Source organism: Leptinotarsa decemlineata, unplaced genomic scaffold, assembly GCF_025532065.1.
Source record: "Leptinotarsa decemlineata unplaced genomic scaffold, Ldec_3_MD MMD2_tig00001621_RagTag_RagTag, whole genome shotgun sequence".
Classification (NCBI taxonomy): Eukaryota; Metazoa; Arthropoda; class Insecta; order Coleoptera; family Chrysomelidae; genus Leptinotarsa; species Leptinotarsa decemlineata.
Window position 1 is genome coordinate 682,462 of NW_027412566.1, and position 19,817 is coordinate 702,278.

At 38.6% G+C, this 19,817-nt stretch overlaps 1 protein-coding gene across 1 annotated transcript in view; it reads right to left on the reverse strand.

The window, feature by feature from the left end:
* rsh (Rap GTPase activating protein radish) overlaps positions 1–19,817 on the reverse strand; it is a 226,947-nt gene that overhangs the window by 128,467 nt on the left and 78,663 nt on the right. The window contains exons 3-7 of the mRNA XM_074176129.1: positions 16,163–16,455; positions 12,343–12,759; positions 7,269–7,519; positions 5,131–5,452; positions 1,493–1,797 (exon numbers count right to left, since the gene is read on the reverse strand). Coding sequence (XP_074032230.1) covers positions 1,493–1,797; positions 5,131–5,452; positions 7,269–7,519; positions 12,343–12,759; positions 16,163–16,455 — 1,588 coding nt within the window. The remainder of the gene's footprint in view (positions 1–1,492; positions 1,798–5,130; positions 5,453–7,268; positions 7,520–12,342; positions 12,760–16,162; positions 16,456–19,817) is intronic.

Sequence of the window (19,817 nt, forward strand, 5' to 3'; positions counted from 1 at the left end):
TCATGTTCGGAATAGAATGCTTTATTTTTTCAACAGTGATAACATTAATTTTTCGTAACGAAGATATAGATTTCTAAGCCCCCATGAACTTTCTCAATGGTATAACAGAGCCGGACAAGCCTTGTTCAAATAGAACTGGCTGGTATCTGAATCGCCACAAAAGAAATAACCAGGAAAGGAATTTCTGGCAAAAACATAACAATCTGCACTGATAGCAGACAAGCCCTATTAGCCTTGAACAGACAACGTGTTACCTCAGGGCTAGTACTAGAGTGCCACCAAGATTTAGCCAAAGCCTCGGTAGATAATAACATTATCCTGAGGTGGATTAAAGGGCACGACAGGAGTAAAGGTAATCGCATTGCCAACTCTTTAGCCAAGGAAACGGCTGAACTAAGAATTTTAGGACTCAGTGGCACCTACGGCCTGATGGCTTCGACCATTGCGGAACTAGCCAACCGTCACACCCATGCTCAATCCCTAAAAAATGGGATGAAATCAAAGGATGCAATCCAGGATCACCTTTGGCGACCCTGGGAAGCTGGCACCGAAGAAATATCGGGCGATGACCAAGAAAAATCTACTCTACGAGTGTGTGTTCGGTGAGTCTTGGCCTACACCTGCCGATATAAAAGAGATGTCTCCCAGAGACCTGTCCACCTTCCTGGAAAGGACAGGATGGACGATGACATAAAAGGACAACTCCTCGGGAGGATATACAATGGGTCACATGTGGCCTAAGTGGTGTGGGCCTACACTCACTCTCCCTACTCTACAGATACAGAACTCTGCTTAAAATCTAGCAGCCGAAGGGTATGCTTAGAGATGGAGCTCTATACACGCCAAAGAATGTCCAATATGAGCTTTATATGAATGGAAATTTGCTGAGTTCTACACAACTTTTTGCTTTCCTAAGAGGAAACTGATGCCTGGGCTTTGTAGCATCAAATCCTAGTTGCTGTCTGTTACTCCAACGTCAAAATTCTTCAAAATCTTTATTGGTATGTGAAACCTGTTGTTGATGACAGAGACAAGTGATCTTGAGGAGCACCAGCGTTGGTGGTGAAGGTTATCAGAAGAAAACCATTATTAGCTACTTGTAAGAAAATTTCCGTTAGAAAGCTGATGAACCAGTGAAGAAGACTGCCAGAAAAGTTTTGACATCAAAGTTTGATCACCAAATTCTCATCCTAGACCAGTACGAAGGACACAGGGAATATAATATTCACTAGAAAAAACTCAACAAGCCGAGATACTTGGAAGAACAAGAGCGATGGCTCTCAAGAGAAAAATCAAAATGATGTGATGAAAAGAGGACACAGGCATGAGGAAATCACGAAGAAGGTGGAAATGAACGTTTACGGAATTTGCCGAACCATGAATGATGGCAATGATGGAAATATGGAGGCAACCTCAAAGGTTGGCTGGAATCATAACCGGCTCTCAGAACGATCGTTATGAAATATATTTTTTTCTTTCAATGTCTCCTTACCTGTCTGCGTGCTAGAATCAAAAAACGTACTAGATGTTTCGACAGTCATTGAACCTATCGTCCCGTCGAGGATTTGCGTCGAGGAATCCCTCCTGCCACGATATCTCTGACAGTCGTCGCTCTGAGAACTCTGTCTGCGAAAATTACGACATCGGATCATCTCTTCCGTCGTTGATTGTCTTCGGAAGCCTCTCGCTATCAAGATTTCTTCCGTGGTCGATTGTCTTCGGATCGCTGGTCTGTAGTTTTCCGTGGTTAAAGGTGGAGCGCCTCTGTTGTTGGGGCTGGGTTCTCGACTGGAACAGCTGGGGTGGTTGAAAAAAAAGTAAGTTCAGGGGTGGGACACATTTTTCAAATTTTCTTTCTTTTAACGAAATTGAACAAATAGAGAACTTCAGTCATTTGAATGTGGTAGACAACGAAGGGTAATGGTTTGAACTTTCGTTGCTAACAGATTTTAAATCTTAATATATAATATGTGTCCTTGTTTGAAGGTGTTTGACAATATGATATGAATTGATTTGAAATCCCCGAAAAAATCTGTAAAAATTGATAATAATAATAATAATCTTTATTAATCCCAAGACACAAGAATGTTTATAACAGGGATAAAATTTAAAATAATGATTAAATCAATTATTTCAATATTAAATATCAGTTAAATATACAGCACATAAATACATGAATTCAAACACATATATACATACATATTTACATATTTACATTTACATACATATACAAATATATACATTTTTCAATTATAATGGTAATTAAAGATTCCAAACCAAGTTACTTCACGATGTTTCGATTGTTGCATGTATTTTATTCCATTATATATTTCATTGTAGTATAATTGTTATTTTTCTGCTAACCTTTTTTTAATTTTTTACAGATTCTTTCAGGGATTTCAAATCAATCTATATCATATCAGACAGTGGAAGTCCGAAGTAATGAAATGAATATGTGTCGTGTTGCAAAGTAGGACTAGAAGAGTTTTGCAGCTTTCTGGTGTTTGGGAGCAGACTCTGATTTAGACCTGTATATTGGGTCATAACTGGAATAAGTTTTCGAAATTTTCAGGATGAATAGATGGCCTTGAGATACGTATGAACACGAAGTAGGATACTCAATTATGTCAACTGGTTAACATATCACTTCATCGAATCAATAAATGTACAGGTTAGGAATATTGACTTAAACGGCTTTATTCAAGATCAAAAAGTTGAAAATACCTAAAAAAAGTGTACAGGTTAGGTATTTTGACTTAAATGGCTTTATTCAAGATCAGAAAGCAGAAAGTACCTAAAAGAAGTATACAGGTTCGGTATTTTGAATTAAACGGCTTTATTCAAGATCACAAAGTTGAAAATACCTAAAGGAAGTGTACAGATTAGGTATTTTGACTTAAACAGCTTTATTCAAGATCACAAAGTTGAAAATACCTAAAAGTAGTGTACAGGTTAGATATTTTGACTTAAACGGCTTTATTCAAGATTACAAAGTTGAAAATACCTAAAAGAAGTGTACAGGTTAGGTATTTTAAGATAAATTGATTTATTCAAGATCACAAAGCAGAAAATCATTAAAAGAAAAGTACAGGTTAGGTATTTTGACTCAAACGGCTTTATTCAAGATCACAAAGCAGAAAATACCTAAAAGAAGTGAACAGGTTAGGTATTTTGACTCAAACGGCTTTATTCAAGATCAAAAAGCAGAAAATACGCAAAAGAAAAGTACAGGTTAGGTATTTTGACTTAAACGGCTTTATTCAAGATCACAACGCAGAAAATACCTAAAAGAAGTGTACAGATTAGGTATTTTGACTTAAACGGCTTTATTCAAGATCGAAAAGCAGAAAATACCTAAAAGAAAAGTACAGGTTAGGTATTTTGACTTAAACGGCTTTATTCAAGATCACAACGCAGAAAATACCTAAAAGAAGTGTACAGGTTAGGTATTTTGATTAAAACGGCTTTATTCAAGGTCACAAAGTTGAAAATACCTAAAAGAAGTATACAGATTAGGTATTTTGACTTAAATGGCTTTATTCAAGATCACAAAGTTGAAAATACCTAAAAGTAGTGTACAGGTTAGATATTTTGACTTAAACGGTTTTATTCAAGATTAAAAAGTTGAAAATACCTAAAAGAAGTGTACAGGTCAGGTATTTTGACTTAAACGGATTTATTCAAGATTGAAAAGCAGAAAATACCTAAAAGAAAAGTACAGGTTAGGTATTTTGACTTGAACGGTTTTATTCAAAATCACAATGCAGAAAATACCTAAAAAAAGTATGCAAGTTAGGTATTTTGACTTAAACGGCTTTATTCAAAATCAAAAAGTTGGAAATACCTAAAAGAAGTGTACAGGTTAGGTATTTTAGGTTAAATGTCTTTATTCAAGATCACAAAGCAGAAAATACCTAAAAGAAAAGTACAGGTTAGGTATTTTGACTCAAACGGCTCTATTCAAGATCTCAAAGCAGAAGATACCTAAAAGAAGTGTACAGGTTAGGTATTTTGACTTAAACGGCTTTATTCAAGATCACAAAGTTGAAAATACCTAAAAGAGGTGTACAGGTTAGGTATTTTGACTTAAACGGCTTTATTCAAGATCACAAAGCAGAAAATACCTAAAAGAAGTGTACAGGTTAGGTATTTGGACTTAAACGGCTTTATTTAAGATCACAAAGCAGAAAATACCTAAAAGAAGTGTACAGGTTAGGTATTTTGACTTTAACGGCTTTATTCAAGATCACAAAGCAGAAAATACCTTAAAGAAGTTTACATAACATAAGGTATAACATAACATAAAGATGAAGCATATGTATCTCAATCAGACGCGCTTGAGTATTTCAAAATGGCGAATTTTTTTGCACATTATAATAATGGCCGCGAGTTTGCGTCAGATCGAAATCGTCAGATTATTGAATGAGAGTTTTTTTTTGTTGCACTCAACACCCCCTTAGAAAATCTGACGCGCTCGATTAAATTTTTTTCTTTTCATTTTTAATCCTCACAACCACCCACATCATGCAAACGATCAGATTATCATACCAACATTATTATAAATACGTAGGACTTTGATGGTATCAATATCTGATGCGCTCGAGTATGTCCATGCAACAGTATTTTTTTACATATTTAAAAATCTATAGCCGCTTCCCCCACCGATGAAAAGGTGTATATTATATAACATTTTCTTTTTCTTATCATCTAAGCTTTGCAACCTAATGACGCTCGAGTAAATCTCCATTTTGCATCGTGGGCTCTCCTGCTAAAAGCTCTGTATTTCAGAGAAGACTCTAGCAAAACATCAAGTGGAGAAGTAATGAAATCAGTCAAAAGAAATTAATTCGTACCCCTGGTAATTTGATGTCAGCTTTTTTGAAACGTCATTATGTTCAAAGTAAATTCTCTCCAATAATGTCAAATACTCGAAAATGCAAATAAGAGTTTGTGTAAATCGTCGGTTGAAATATTCAAAATAATATAGAAGAGGAGATTCAGACGATAGTGGTCATCCTAAACAATTCCATTGATCGCTTATGTTTTCAAGGAGTGACAAGGGGTGAAATTCCAAGAATTTCAAAAATGTGTAAAGCCGAACTAAAATTCTTTCTCATTGAACCAACAAACCTGGAAGACTCGGGAGACCGACGCCTACGCCCTTTCTTCGCCACGCTGGTAGATTGTCGACGCAGTGTTTTCCTACTCTTCCTCACAGGACTGATTTCTCTCTCGCCGGATCGGTCCGGACTCAGCCGCGATTTTGAGTCTCTTCTGCCTTTAGAGGCAGAATCCGGACTCAAAGAATCGCGCCTAGCCTTTCGATTGGTGTCGTCCAAATCCGGAAACAGTCCAGTCGGTGGCAGACAACTTTCATCGTAGGCTGTGTTTTGACGTTGTAACCTGGAATGCCTCCTCTCGGGACTTGCCTGCGGTCTTGAATCGCGTCTACCTGAAAAAAAAAACAGGAAATAATCATTGAAACTGATAGTCTGAGATCCGAACTGGAAGCGGCCTTCACCGATCTTGATCTGTTCCGATACGCCATAGGACTGTCTGGTGTTGAATCATAAATGGATTATGTTCAAACTCTAGTTTGTGTTGTGCCTTGCAGTGAAAGCTGCAGTGGAAGACAGATATCAAAGCTTGGCTTGGAAAGCCTCGACTATTTTTGGTGTTTGAGGATTGAGTTCTCTGTCGACCCTATAGATGGCGTCTGTGAGAAGAGGTGTCATTGTTGTCGTTTATCTAGGAGTGCACTTTGAAGACTATTGAGTTTAGCCTGGCACCACTGATGAGACCTATGACGGATCGAAACAGCGCTGCCGAATCATAAATGCGTTATGTTTGGGCCAACTATCTTTGAAGGAGATTGAAGAGTACCCTTCTCAATCTGGTCGTTGTCTGAATAATGAGGTCATCGGCATAAGCTTAGAGGTCTATTTTTTTCTGTCAAGACATCAAATGAAATGTCGTCAAAAATTTAATGCTCCACCCTGATTGCAATTCATGGTGAAATCAAACCCAATAACCTCCCTCATCTTGGTCTTTCCCTCATCTTGGTCTTAGTAGCTGACCTGCTTAACAAATTGACGTGAATTCAATCACAGTGAAAGTCAATTCTGTCTGTTGATGGTAATGATGTTTCAACTCTTCATTTACAGAAATTGAGCCCAGCAATGTCCTCGTGCTTCAAGGAATGCATTTCTAGATTCAGATGTCCTCAAAGGCGTTGGAAGCTCTTGGCTCCTACCGAGCAACGCCTGAATTGGTAGCAAATTGCCAAAAACGACTCTCCTCAATAGGAAGACTCGACAAATTATATCGCTTCAGGCTTTGCCAAACAAACATTGAACATCTTTATGGCAAAAAGATTTATGAACTTCTGAAACAATATTCCAGAAATGGCTCACTCCAAGGTTGAAACCAAACAGATGGTGGACTACAGTAGGGATGAACTACGGTGTCTGACATGTCTTCTCACAGGTCACTCTCGTCTTAATCATCATTTGCAGAGACTTAGACTGTCGAAATACAGTGTGTGTCGCCTCTGTAGCACTCTTACTATCTGATCTGAAAGATCACTCACCAAATAAACTTACCGGATTCGTTAAGAAGCTGGGTTGTCTGATCGAGTTTATTTGAATATGTGTGAGCCACAATAAACCCTTGCGGGTTGCGGTGGAGGGTCGAATAGACCCACTCACTTTAGACCTAACCTAACCTAACCACTCAAATCAGCGGGAGTTTACAGGATTCCAAGTAACTGTGGTAAAGTTTACATTGGTCAAACGTAAAGAAGCATCGGTACCTGCCGATTGGGACAGAACGACTTACTCATTCCTGACATAACCTAAACTCAAAGGGCAAGACTGCTGATAATGTCTCCGCTTTCGAGGGCAGTCAACTCCAGTAACGCCTTTGTGATTCAGCCTGACACCTCTGATGAATTATGGGTCGCGTTTCGTTGTTTTTGTTTGAAAGCTTCAAAGAAAGACAGGAAAATCTTATTCGGCAGTGGAATTCGAAGCTAGGCTTTGCAACGGATCGCTTTGGGGAACCTCATTTGTCTCTGATATCCATGTCTCTGTTGATCCTATAGATGGCGTCTCTGTAAGAAGAGATGCCATCACTTCTATTTTGTTCATGGTCTACTGGCCTAAATACATTCTTTCGAAGTTATTCGTCTATTTTTTAAACCGCCTGTTATTGGCATTTCCCTGGAACTGAGGAAAATCTAATTGAAAGGACAATCTTCCGTTACGTACCGAGTCTCCCGCATTGGGTGGTTGAATCCCTCCTTGTCGATAAAAGCGGATGAATTTGCGCAGCTACTGTCGTTGGAACGGTTGGTGATGTTGCTGGAGGTGTGACGCTAGATGTGATAATGGTTGGTGGAGGAAGAGCCTGGGTACTCGAATCTGAAGTACTACCAGCTGCGGTGATGGATGGAAACCCAAGGTATTGAGCCGGTACCGAGTCCGAAGCAGTGGAAGAAGTTGATGGTCTTTGATCCTGTCTGAAATGTTTGATACAATAATCGGAATTAATACTGGCTGTTAGTCAATTTTCATCGAAGTGAGAAATTATTTTCCTTTGCCGAATATTGAAAAATAATTGCCAAAATAATGAGCACATAACATCCATTGTTATAGCTACTAAGGTTTTAACATACAGCATCTAGAAAGTATTCACACGTATCAACGTAACTGCACCTCTACCTTCATGAAATCCATCCATAATTATCAGCTTGGCTAACAGCTACCAAAATGCATGGGAATTACAATTTTTTTCTTTTTTTTTTCATTTTTCCAAACGAGGACGCTACAAAATTATAATATTTCGATACCTACATAATGGATCCAACCATCATCCAAAACAGAAACCTTCTGTCATCAGCACACTAGTGAACATTGCTTTGAAAATATGTGAAGAAAGGTACGTCGAAGAAGAAATAAAACACCTAACAACTGTGTTACAAGCGAACGGCTACGACAGAAAAGATATAATTCGTGCTAAGTGTCCAAGGGAAAAGAAGAAGAACATTAGTGAAGAGCAACCCCAAGGCACTGAAGTTATCACCAACCGATTCGGGAAAATTGGATAAATTCAACCTCACACACAAGTCAATAAAAATATTCTCGAACAGTCAAGCGGCATTGGAAGCTCTTGGCTCCTACCGAGTAACGTCTAAATTGGTAGCAAATTGCCAAAAACGACTCTCTTCGATAAGAAGACTCAACAGATTGTCTCTGGTCTGGATTCCTAGCCATACTGGCCTGGAAGGTAATTAAGCTGCTGACTCTCTTACAAAGGAGGGTGCTGCAAGCGGCTTCATTGGAGTAAAACCTGTCATTGGCATCGCTTTGGGCTTTGCCAAACAAACATTGAACACCTGAATGGCAAGATGATATATGGACTCCTGGCAGAATTTCCGAGGATTGGCTTACTCCAAGGCGTTTATCCATCCTTCGAAACTTGATACGAAACAGCTGTTGGACTACAGCAGGGATGAACTACGATATCTTACAGGTCACTGTCATTTGAATCATCATATGCAGAGACTTGGACTGTCGGAAGACAGTGCGTGTCGCCTCTGTTTGGAAAATGATGAAACAGCAGAGTATATACTTTGTGCTTGCCCCGCTGGGAACCGAATCAAGTTCTTAGAGTTCGGCAGATCCATACTCCCACCATCTGGCCTGAAAGACCATTCACCATACAAACTAAGCGGCTTCGTTAAGAAGCTGGGTTCATTTGGCCGATTGTAAATAGGTGTTAGCCACAATAAACCCTTGCGGGTTTGGTGGAGGGTCGAATTGACCCACTCACTTTAGACCTAATCTAACCTAACCACTCAAATCAGCAGGAGTTTACAGGATTCCAAGTAACTGTGGTAAAGTTTATATTGGTCAAACGTAAAGAAGCATTGGTACCTGCCGATTGGGACAGACCAAGAAGTCTGCAGTTGCTGGACATGCATTATCCGACGGGGAACACAAGCTAGCCTAAAGGCCAACAATGTTGAATCATCATTCAACAATAATGTATTCAGAAGCCATAAAAATACAGAAATACAGAATATAGAAAGGAAGAGAAACATACCTACCAAAGATCTGGCATACAGCATTGAAAGGCGCCAAACCGAAGCCATGCCATCCAAATCGCGCGGGAAATACGTGTGAACCCGTCATTACAGAAAGTGCGCGGAAAATCAGTACTATAAATGACATGGCAGAAATGAGAACTTCAGTTTAAACGTCAGGACAACGAGTAAGGGAGCCAGGCTCCAGCCTGTCCGAAACCAAGATGACGGGAACTTCAGTTTCAGTTAATACGTCGAGAAGAGTACTTCGACCGCACCACTGAAGATGACTGCCGCAGTTGCAGTTGAAACGTTTGGAGATTGTAACTAAAGAAGACCACGGTAAAACCCGGAAACCAACCAAAACAATATTTCATTGTTTACACATATCTGGAAACTTTTTTTTAACTCTCTATATTCCTGTCTTCGTTCTACTACTTCCAGAAGCTGTCTTCAATACCAACAGAATAAGGATTGTGTTTTTTTCTCAAGTCAAAATATATTCATTGGAGATTTCATTCGGGCTTATGCCTACGTCTCCAACATAACACTGAAAATCAATTGATGTCTAACGATTCTCAAGATGATGCATTACGGCGCATTAAATTTTTGATATTATATGGATCAGAATAAGACAATGTTGCTTGAGGCAAAGAGAGAATTTCTGAAGTTTTCTCTGAATCGGAAATAAAAGTTAACAGGCTATTTAAAATTGACAGAGTTCCACCATTTCAATTACTCTGGTTTTAGTGAGTTTCAATGCATGAAGATCCTTTGTTCGCAAGTATTGGTTGAAATAATTAATATTCTAGTTGACACCTTTAATGTCGCAAATTCGATTCGAAAGTTAGGAGAAAGAAAGTTTGGTTTCTTCAAGAATATGTGATGGAACTGACCAATACTTGATGAGAATTCAAAATAATGAACTTATTTTATACATTTCATTCACTACACTACACAATTAATAAAACAGAAACGCATTTTTCACTATACAACAGCTTCTTCAGGCATGTGTACTAGTGAACTGAATTTTTCGAACTATTTGAAAATTAGAGCTCAAAAACGACGTACTTGTCATAGGTCTCGCTAGTGGTGTTAGGCTGAACCACAAATTAATTGCGCTACTCAACTGTCTTCAAAGCCTGAGTAAATGTGGGCCACGAAGACGCCATAAATGGAATCGGAGAACTCAATCCCGAGTCCAGCAATGATTCAGCCTAGTACCACTGACGAAACCTATAACGAGTCGAAACACCACTGTCTGTCATAAAAGCGTTGTGTTTGGGCTCTAATTTTCAACTCGTTGCCTTGGAGTGTGAGCTGCAGTGACGAATCTCATCGGCGTTCGATGTCGAAGCTTGACTTTGTAACTGGCTGCCTTGGGGAGCCTCGTTTATCTTTGATATTCGTTGAATTATCTGTAGATCCCATAGATGGCGTCATCGTGAGAGCAGATGTCGTCACCCTCATTTTTTCAATAAATATTACTGTAGTTTTGAACCAAAATAAGATTAAACTTCCTCTAATCTTTCTGTTGAAGATGATCACTTGGTGATCGAAACACGTGTTGAGGTGTTGAAATAACGGTTTGGTGTTGGGATTAAACTCCAGAAATATTCATTACTACACCAAAGGTTCCAAATAGTGCATCAAAAGTACTTATTAATTCAAACTATTATTTCAATTTCATTCATTCATTCATTCAATTTATTATCTTCATTCATTAACATCAGCGGCCTCTACATATGAAGGCATCTGCACGTAAGCTATTCCCGACGTTTCATTAGATTCTGCCAAACATGACTTTTCAAACTCTAGTTTACAAACATTCACAAAACTTTCTCAAAGGGAGATTTCTCTCCTGATGCAGATTCCACCTCTGCTTCCAGGCAGATTCACAAAATATACTGTTCTCGCCAGGCCATAGGTCGCTTCCACTTGGTCAAGATTTTGAAAGCCAAGAAGCTTCTGCTCCTGATGCGATGTTACACGAAAGATATTTGGCTCAACCTCCAGTTGGGTTAACCTTCTGGTTAACCTCCATCTCGTTTGTAAACCCAGCTCAGAAGTGGAAGAAATGTGACGCTCTTTCTTGATCCATTGTTACAGGAGGAGTTGACGTCTATCTCCTCTGTAGACTTCGGCTATTTTTGGAAAGTTGTCACGGTAGAGCTCCACATTATCATGACGACCAGAGAGCGCCCAGAATATTGATAGTTCTGTTAGTAGTACTGAGTGGAATCAGAGTTATACATCTTTTCGGCACGTTAGACAATTGTCACCCGGAAAACCTCTGGGTATTTACTATCTTGGCCATCTTCTCTTGTCCAAGATGAAGAGGATACTATAGGAAAATGTTAAGGTATACGGGGGAGGCTAAATTAGGAAGAAACTGCCCATTTGGAGCTCATTTAGCTCATCAGTGAAGTTATCGTCAAAAAGGCTAACTTAAAACTGTTTTCTTTTCTGGTCCATTTAAAAAAATAAAATTGCGTATTTCAGCTATTTTCGAATCAATTCGGCAGTAATCAAATATTTCTGAACTTCAAAATGACATTTGCGGAAACAGGCATTTTTTTCATTGAATTGACTTTGTATCTCTTACAACACGATACCAAAAAATACAATTCACTTTAGCTCTTGGAATTAAGAAAAGGGTGAGGACCACCAAAGCCGGAAAAATTGAAAAAACCAAAAAAACCAAATGTTTATCAAGCATGAGATGGATGGTGGAATATTCAAAAAATGATGCACATGTGGAAGATATCATTACTAGTATTTCTAGTATGGAAGGTGCTTTATTCAAAGCGTTCGCAGAAGTTATCAAGGAATTGAGGTCGGAAGATTCATCTGATAGAGTAATAAACACGGTCCACTTTAAAAGGCAGATTCAAAGATGTGTCCCCCGGTTCATAGGTTTTCCAGTATTTTAGTAATTCATTCAAAAACATTATCTTCAGCAGAAAGGCAAATTTAATATTGTCATTGATTGTTTTTAAAAGAAATAGATATGAGCAATTGTGCAACAGATAATGTGGCTCCTTGTCGTTATGATCTATATGCCCTTTCGAATAAAAATTTCACCAAAATCGCTTGTATGTGAGGAGGCATACGTTTCACGAATAGGAGGGAACAAAGTCGCACTTTGAGACGATTTTTTCTTTTTTTCATAAACATAAATTCAGTGAATTGACTTGTATTCCATATTTCTAAATTTTTTTATTACAATAAAGAAAGCTGAAAATAAACAAACTCACCTGTAATAGGGAGTATCCATGACGGTCAAAGAGTCCTTCCTCTTCTTCTTCACTCCAACTATTTTCGGCGGAGAGGTAGCTACTCCCGACGACGAATCCCTTCGACCGCTTCTTCCGCTCTCCCCCGAACCTCTTCTCGAGTTGCGGCGTGAGTGGTAAGTGGAAGAATCTCTGCGTTCTTTTCGGTGGGATTCCCCGCTGTCTCTTCTTCTCGTCACGCTGACGGCGATGGGACTCACGACGGGTTCAGCCGGTGTTGTGGCAGTTGTGGTTGTTGTTGTGACGCTCTGCTTACGTTGCCACAATTTCGCTACTTCCGCTTTGAAGTCGTGCATTATGGTGTGATGAGTGGAGTCTCGGCGAGATCTTGAACCCATGCTTCGGATTCCTGAGTCGGCGCTGGATTCTCGTCGCTTTCTGTTTGAATTCATGAGTTATTATTAGAGGTGAGATACTCTTAGATTTCTGATACTGAAAATGAGTGATATACTCTACTGTTGACTCCGATTTGAGCTGGGAATTGAGCGTTGTAAGGAAAGACCTCGTTGATCTCCACCTAGCACAAGCTGCGACTTTTGAAGACTGAGGGGATAGTAGGTTACTGATGAAAACACATTTTGAAGCAGTTAACTCTCAATGTTAACCTCAATAAATGATAAAAACAATTTTAGTCAAAAGCTATGCTTCGAAATGAAAAAGTAGCCTGATATCTTATCAACCGAAAGGACTTGAAAGAATGCCAGACATATCTGGCGGGTCGCCTGTACTTCCTCACAAAGATAGATTTAGATTAGTGGCCATATTCCAGGACATCAGAAAAGGATTTGATAATGAGGATCCAGCGGTGATTACGAACTGGAGTGTTTCAAAAACACCAGAACACAGAGTCAGATGCTACAAATGAAGTACACATATATACAGATGGCTCAAAAACCAAAAAAGGCTCAGGATGTGGAGTGTACTCCAGATTACTGAGCCTAAGAATTAAGTGGGGAATGGAAAAAAATACCAGTGTGGTTCAAACAGAACTGGCTGGTATCTCAATCGCCGCAAAAGAAACAACCAGGAAAGGAATTTCTGGCTAAAACATAACAATCTGCACTGATTGCAGACAAGCCCTGTTAGCCTTGAGCAGACAACGTGTTACCTCAAGGATAATACTAGAGTGCCACCAAGATTTAGCCGAAGCCTCGGTAGATAATAACATTATCCTGAGGTGGATTAAAGGGTACCACAGGCGTGAAGGTTTTCGTATTGCCGACTCTTTAGCCAAGGAAGCGGCTGAACTAAGAATTTCAGGACCCAGTGGCACCTACTGCCTGATGATTTCGCAATTGCGGAACTAGCTCAATCCCTGAAGAGGTGGAATGAAATCAAAAGATGCAATCTTGCCAGGATCACCCTGGGCGACCCTAGGAAGCTGGCGATGAAGAAATATCTGGCGATGACCAGGAAAAATCTACGCTTAACAGTAGGATTTCTGCACATATCTATGCAGGATGTGTGAACAGGAAGATAAAACTGTCAGGCATGTCCTATGCGAGTGTCCGGAGTTATTGCCAATAAAAGATTGTGTGTTTGGCGTACACCTGCCGATATAAAGGAGATGTCTACTAGTGACCTGTCCAGCTTCCTGGAAAGGACAGAATGGACGATGACCAAGAAGAACAAGTTTTCGGGAGGATATACAATGGGTCACATGTGGCCTAAGTGCTGTGGGTCTACACATACCCTCCCTACTCTACAGGTACAGAGATACAGATACCCAGGGATCGGTTTTCTCCAAAAAGATAAATGTCTCCGAACCGGGTTTGATAACGTCAGACAGATAATTCCAATTTCTGCTTCAATAAGTTTCTTGGACAGCAGTATGTCTTGGCACAATCATGTCGCTGGAATTGCAAAGGTTGCTTCTCAAAAGCTTGGAACTCTAAACCGAACTAGAAAACTGTACACACTTCAGCAACATTTGATGCTTTATGAAGCTCAGATGAGACTTTTTTGGAGTAATGTATGAAGCTTTGCTCCTAAGCATACCCTGAAGCTGCTGGATAGCATCCAGAAAAAAAACCACCAGCCTAATTGGAGGTGCAAATATCACAACCTTGATAGCCTGGAACATCGAAGAAAAATTGGGGATTTGTCTCTCTATCATAGACACTTTCACGGGAGGTGTTCAAGTGTTCAAGTACACATCAGAAATACGTAATGGACTGTGGTTGCTCATAGTTTTGAGGTTCAAGTCAGTACATCTCAAACTTCACTGTTCAATAAGTCTTTCATTTGGAGTACTGCGCTTTTGTGAAATATACTTCCTGAGAACGTTTTTCCAAATAAAATTCTCTTAAGGATTTTTCTGTAGTGCTTGTGTTTTGTCCTCAAATACCTAAGACTATTGGATCAGCTTCGACAAAACAAGATACAGAATCGATCATTACGTTCATAATGAGAACATATTCTCATTAGGGATACTGATTTAGGTTAATTAATACACCTCTAGCATGTTTATAAACAGTACTGCTGTTATGACTCTTCAAAACGAGGCAATCAGGTTCAAGATCATCAGGATAGAGTATTATTTCCCTATTGTAATCACTCCTAAATGATAGTTCACTTGGATTGCTCAACAGAAGATTATGCAGATGACATACAGGATTGTATAAATTGCCAATTTCATAACATTGGCTCATGTGGGTTAAGCAGAATGACACTACAAGTCACGGAATTCTGGAAATGATCTCAAACTCACTGCCTTCATTAGTCAACTACTTTCTGTCCGAGAATATTATAATAAATATTCTTCCCAGAATGAAGAACTAGGATGCTTACAATAAATGAGCGAGATACGACTGACTAGATATTTCAACAGGATAAAGAGAAATGCTAAAGTAGCCCTAGTGCTGACCAAACACATCTACGGACCGATATGATATATTGAAAAGACAATGGTCGTTAGATACATGATGAAACGAGCTTCCTTGGTTTGGTAACAGCTACTGTTATTGAATTAGACAAGAAGCACAAAATAGTTTGTTCGAGAATTACCGGAGTAATGAGAACCACGCTAACAGCAGCAGAGACACTACCACTTTTATGATATTTCATAGAAGAAGCGAGTGAATTCATATTGGGGGTACCTGAACGTTCCGTCTTTTAGGTGGGAAAGGAATATTATTTTGCGGTTTCAACGAAATGAGCGGAACGATAATTTTGTAGACAGCTAGACTGTATTTGGTTCATTGAAGAACTCAAGAACGACATCGCATCTGGCCAGGTACTGAAGTGAAGAACTGGAATGGATTGACTCTATACTGGGCATCAGGACAATCATAAACCTCAGGCAACGATAAAGCTGATAGGTATGCTAGACTTGGTTCAGCATTTCCATATTGCGACCCTGAACCGAGTATAGGGGAAAGTCTACGGCAAGAAACAAGATCAGGAAGTAGATCAATAAGAAACACAACAAGTACTGAGGAATATACCTGGCAACATACTTTTATGGAGAGACGATACGAGAAAAGAAAAGAAGAATTGTTTCAATATGCAGTAATCGGCTCAGGGCAACTCACTTGTTTTTTTATTTAAGATGGCACCTGAATTGACAAAGGGTTATATAACATAGATAACTGTAGATACTCCAAAAAAGAAAAAGAGGCGTTACGTTTCATGCAAGCCAATGAGCTTTGGACAAACTATTGAAATGTCTACGTAACAAGCGCATCAAGCTACAGTTTCAATACATGAATATTCTCTTCATATCCAAGGAAGATTCACGTCATTTGAAATAAAACTGATCATATCTGAAATAACCTCTCACCTCTGAGTTGATATACTAGGTGTCGGACCAGATTCCATTGCGCTCTGTCTTCCCCAAGGCAAGGATCTCGCCAAGTCCGCCAGAGTCTCCCGTCGATAGAGCTTCTTCTGCTGTTGTTTCTTTGAGCCACCTCCCCATTCTCTCAGTATGTCTGTCAATTGAGCCAAAGAACTCCTCCGCCGTCTTTGGCCTGCAGGAGGTGGAGAATCCTCTTGTGGAGAGGTAATGTTGCATATCTGAGTGGCTGAATCGCGACGGCCTCCTAGTCTTTGTCTTATTGTCGATTCTTCCACCTGTAAACGTCCCGAGATCCAGTAATGATGAGGCACCGATGCAAACACAAATTTTTACGATAAGTATGGTCAGAAAATCGGTATTCTAAAGTCCACTGTCTATTTGTCTTCTACTCGTGTAGACAATCATTTCTGTCAGAATTTTTTAGTTTTTCCAGTGACTTTGATATACAAAACATCAATAATATAACAGAGGAGAAAATCGGTAACGTTAGTTGCAGCAATGTGCTGCAAATCACGTTTCATCAAAATTTGATACTACTATCGATGAAGTTCCAGGGATTTTATTGCCATCATTAAAAGGGTTTAATTCAGTGTGAATGAACTGACTTCCAAGTACTCTTGATGAAGTAATGATTATTAATAATGAGAATATTACGGAAGATTTGTAAATTTGGAAAAACACTGAAAATTTTATAGTGGAGGAGTTCGAAATAAATAGCAGGGGAGCCCACGATGCAAAATGGGGATTTACTCGAGCGTCATTCAGACATATTAGGTTGCAAAGCTTAGATGATAAGAGGAAAAATATGTTTTATAATATATACCTTTTCATCGGTGGGAGAAGCGGATATAGATTTTTAAATATGCAACAGTATTAAAAAATACTGTTGCATGGACAATATCCTACGTATTTTTAATAATGTTGGTATGTCAATCTGATCGTTTGCATGTTGTGGATGGTTGTATATAAGGGTTAAAAGTGAAAAGAAAAAAAATTTAATCGAGCGTGTCAGATTTTCTAAGGGGGTGTTAAGTGCAACAAAAAAAAGACTCTCATTCAATAATCTGACGATTTCGATCTGACGCAAACTCGCGGCCATTATTATAATGTGAAGAAAAAATTCGCCATTTTGAAATACTCAAGCGCGTCAGATTAAGATATATATGGTTCATCTTCATATTTTAGACGTACTGTCTCATAATCTGACGATTATCTAAAGGAATTCGCTTAATCTGACAAAAACCATATTATTTTTTAAAAATTTTCTAATTCATTGAACTTAATTAATTGAAAAGCTCAGGAAATAGCATGCAAATAAATAAGTGTATGTTTTTATGTAGAATACTTGTATTTATAAGGAAATATATTTTTTTTAATGCTCAAAAAAATTCAATTTTTTATAATCAACTGATTAATTAACGAAGAAAAAATAAATTAAACTTTCTATGTTTTTTTACAATATATAAGTTTGAAAATGTCCTTATATATTGTATAAGTTTGAAAATGTCCTTATAGGACGAAACTGCAGTAACGTTAGTTACAAATAAAAGTGGAAAAAAAACATAGAAAGTTTCATTTCTCTTTTCTTCATTATGATTTCCTACCACGTAGTAACGGCTACATTCATCAATTAATTGATTAATTAATCATCATCTTCATCTTCATCACGAACAAGTCTCTGTGATCAGCTGTGATGGCGTCATGGCAACAGAATTCAGAGTGGGGACGGAATGAGATAGTAATAGATAGAGAAAAAGTGAATAGAGAATAGAGGAATAGAAACTCGGAGAGGGATATATAGGTATCACACAGCTGCACGCATCAAACTTTATCGACGAATTTTTGTTATTTCGGCTTGCGGAAATCGTCAGATTATATATTTTTCGTTATCCTTAAATTATTTCTTTCAGAATAAAAAAAAATTTGCTACGCTCGAGAATGTCGAAATGACGTTATTTTTTACAACTTTGTTGCCCTCCCCTTTCTTTACGTCACTCTCAAATTATCAGATTACTGGAATATACACTTTTTAGCAGGTAATTAATTCACCCTACCTTAATCTGACGTGCTCGAGAATTTTTGATGATCAATTTTTTTTACAAATCTGATCCTTTATTCCTCATAGGCGGCCTTATATATGGGGCTCATATTTGGTGGTGGTACTTAACCGGGTACAAGGTATCCCCCTGTATATCAATCTGCCGCGCTTTAGTAAATCCCGAAATCCCCGATTGGTCCTTCCAATTAAAATGAACTATTTTCTACAAGAAATATTATAATGTTTCAATAATAGTTCGAATTCAATGTCCAAATAGAAATATATCAAAGAACAAACTTTTTCAATTCAGTGAAACTATGCAAAGTGTCCCAGATCAACGCGAGGGGTATAACTATTCTGCAGGTCTGCAGGTCAGCAAATTGTTCTCAGTATAGACATTGCTCCCGTAATGTTGTAGGACAGCAATTCTTGCAAGTCGGACTTCCCAGATATGTATCCCGACCAGATCAACCATTTGCAAACCCCACCCTTTGAGTATGAAAAAACTTCACATTCCTCATTAAATTGAAAATAAACCTTGCAGGTCGGCAGAAATTCTTGCAGGTCGGGTCCACCAAACATCAATTTCGAAACGGTTAATCATTTTCGACCTGCAAGAATTTCCGCCGACCTGCAAAATATATTTTCAATTTTTTGAGAATTGTGAAATTGTTGAATGGGGGTAAATTATGGATATGCAGTTGGTGAGTATGTGGTCCACTAGATGGAGTGACATTTGGTGATGTTCGCTCCAACTTCGGAAGAGGAATGAAATACTCTGAAAGAATTCCGATTTTCAATTATGGAATATCATTCCATGAGCATAGCCAGACTAATAAGAAAATTGTGAAATTGTTGAATGGGGGTTGGACATTTTTCTCTCGCAAAAGAATAATCCGGTCGACTGCCGACTTGTCAGGTTTATTTTCAATTATAAATAGTTTTGACGTAATACTTTTTCTCTTCAGTGTTGAATGAGGAGGAAGTAGCATGAAAGATAATTCAAAATGCCCTTCAAAGTTTCTCTGTGACTTCCTGAAAGTGATGTGAAGATTTCCAGATAATTCAATTGCTAACTGTTCATGTCAGCACTGAGGGTTAAAAAACAAAAAAAATCGAAATGAAAGTTATTTTTTCACTACGTATGTTTTAATTTCATTGAGTGTATCTGTTATATTTCGAGTTAGTGACACTTGACATTTTTGCTGAGTGTATGATCAGTTGTATTCGGCGAAGATTGGCTGCTAAATTTCCAACCGTTTTAAATGATTCTTGTTGAGTTTTCAATCACGTTGGAACTTTTCAAGAGATTCTAACTCATTTTAGATTGTGAGTCCTTGATACTTCACCTAATAAAGCAACGACAAACTTTTTTCAATATTTCACGCTCAATTGAAACCGAAACCTGTGCCTCCATCCCTTTGCTACTTTTTCATACCGCCTCCCCGAGTTATGTAAGCAAATGAACTTGCTAGCGGTTTCTTTGAGTACACAGAAATCCGGCAGACATCAAAGTGAGTAACCGCTGTTTGTCGAGAAATGACGGGCTCCAGCGATGAAGTTATTCCAAACTTCTTTGAACAGATTCTAGCTTCGGGC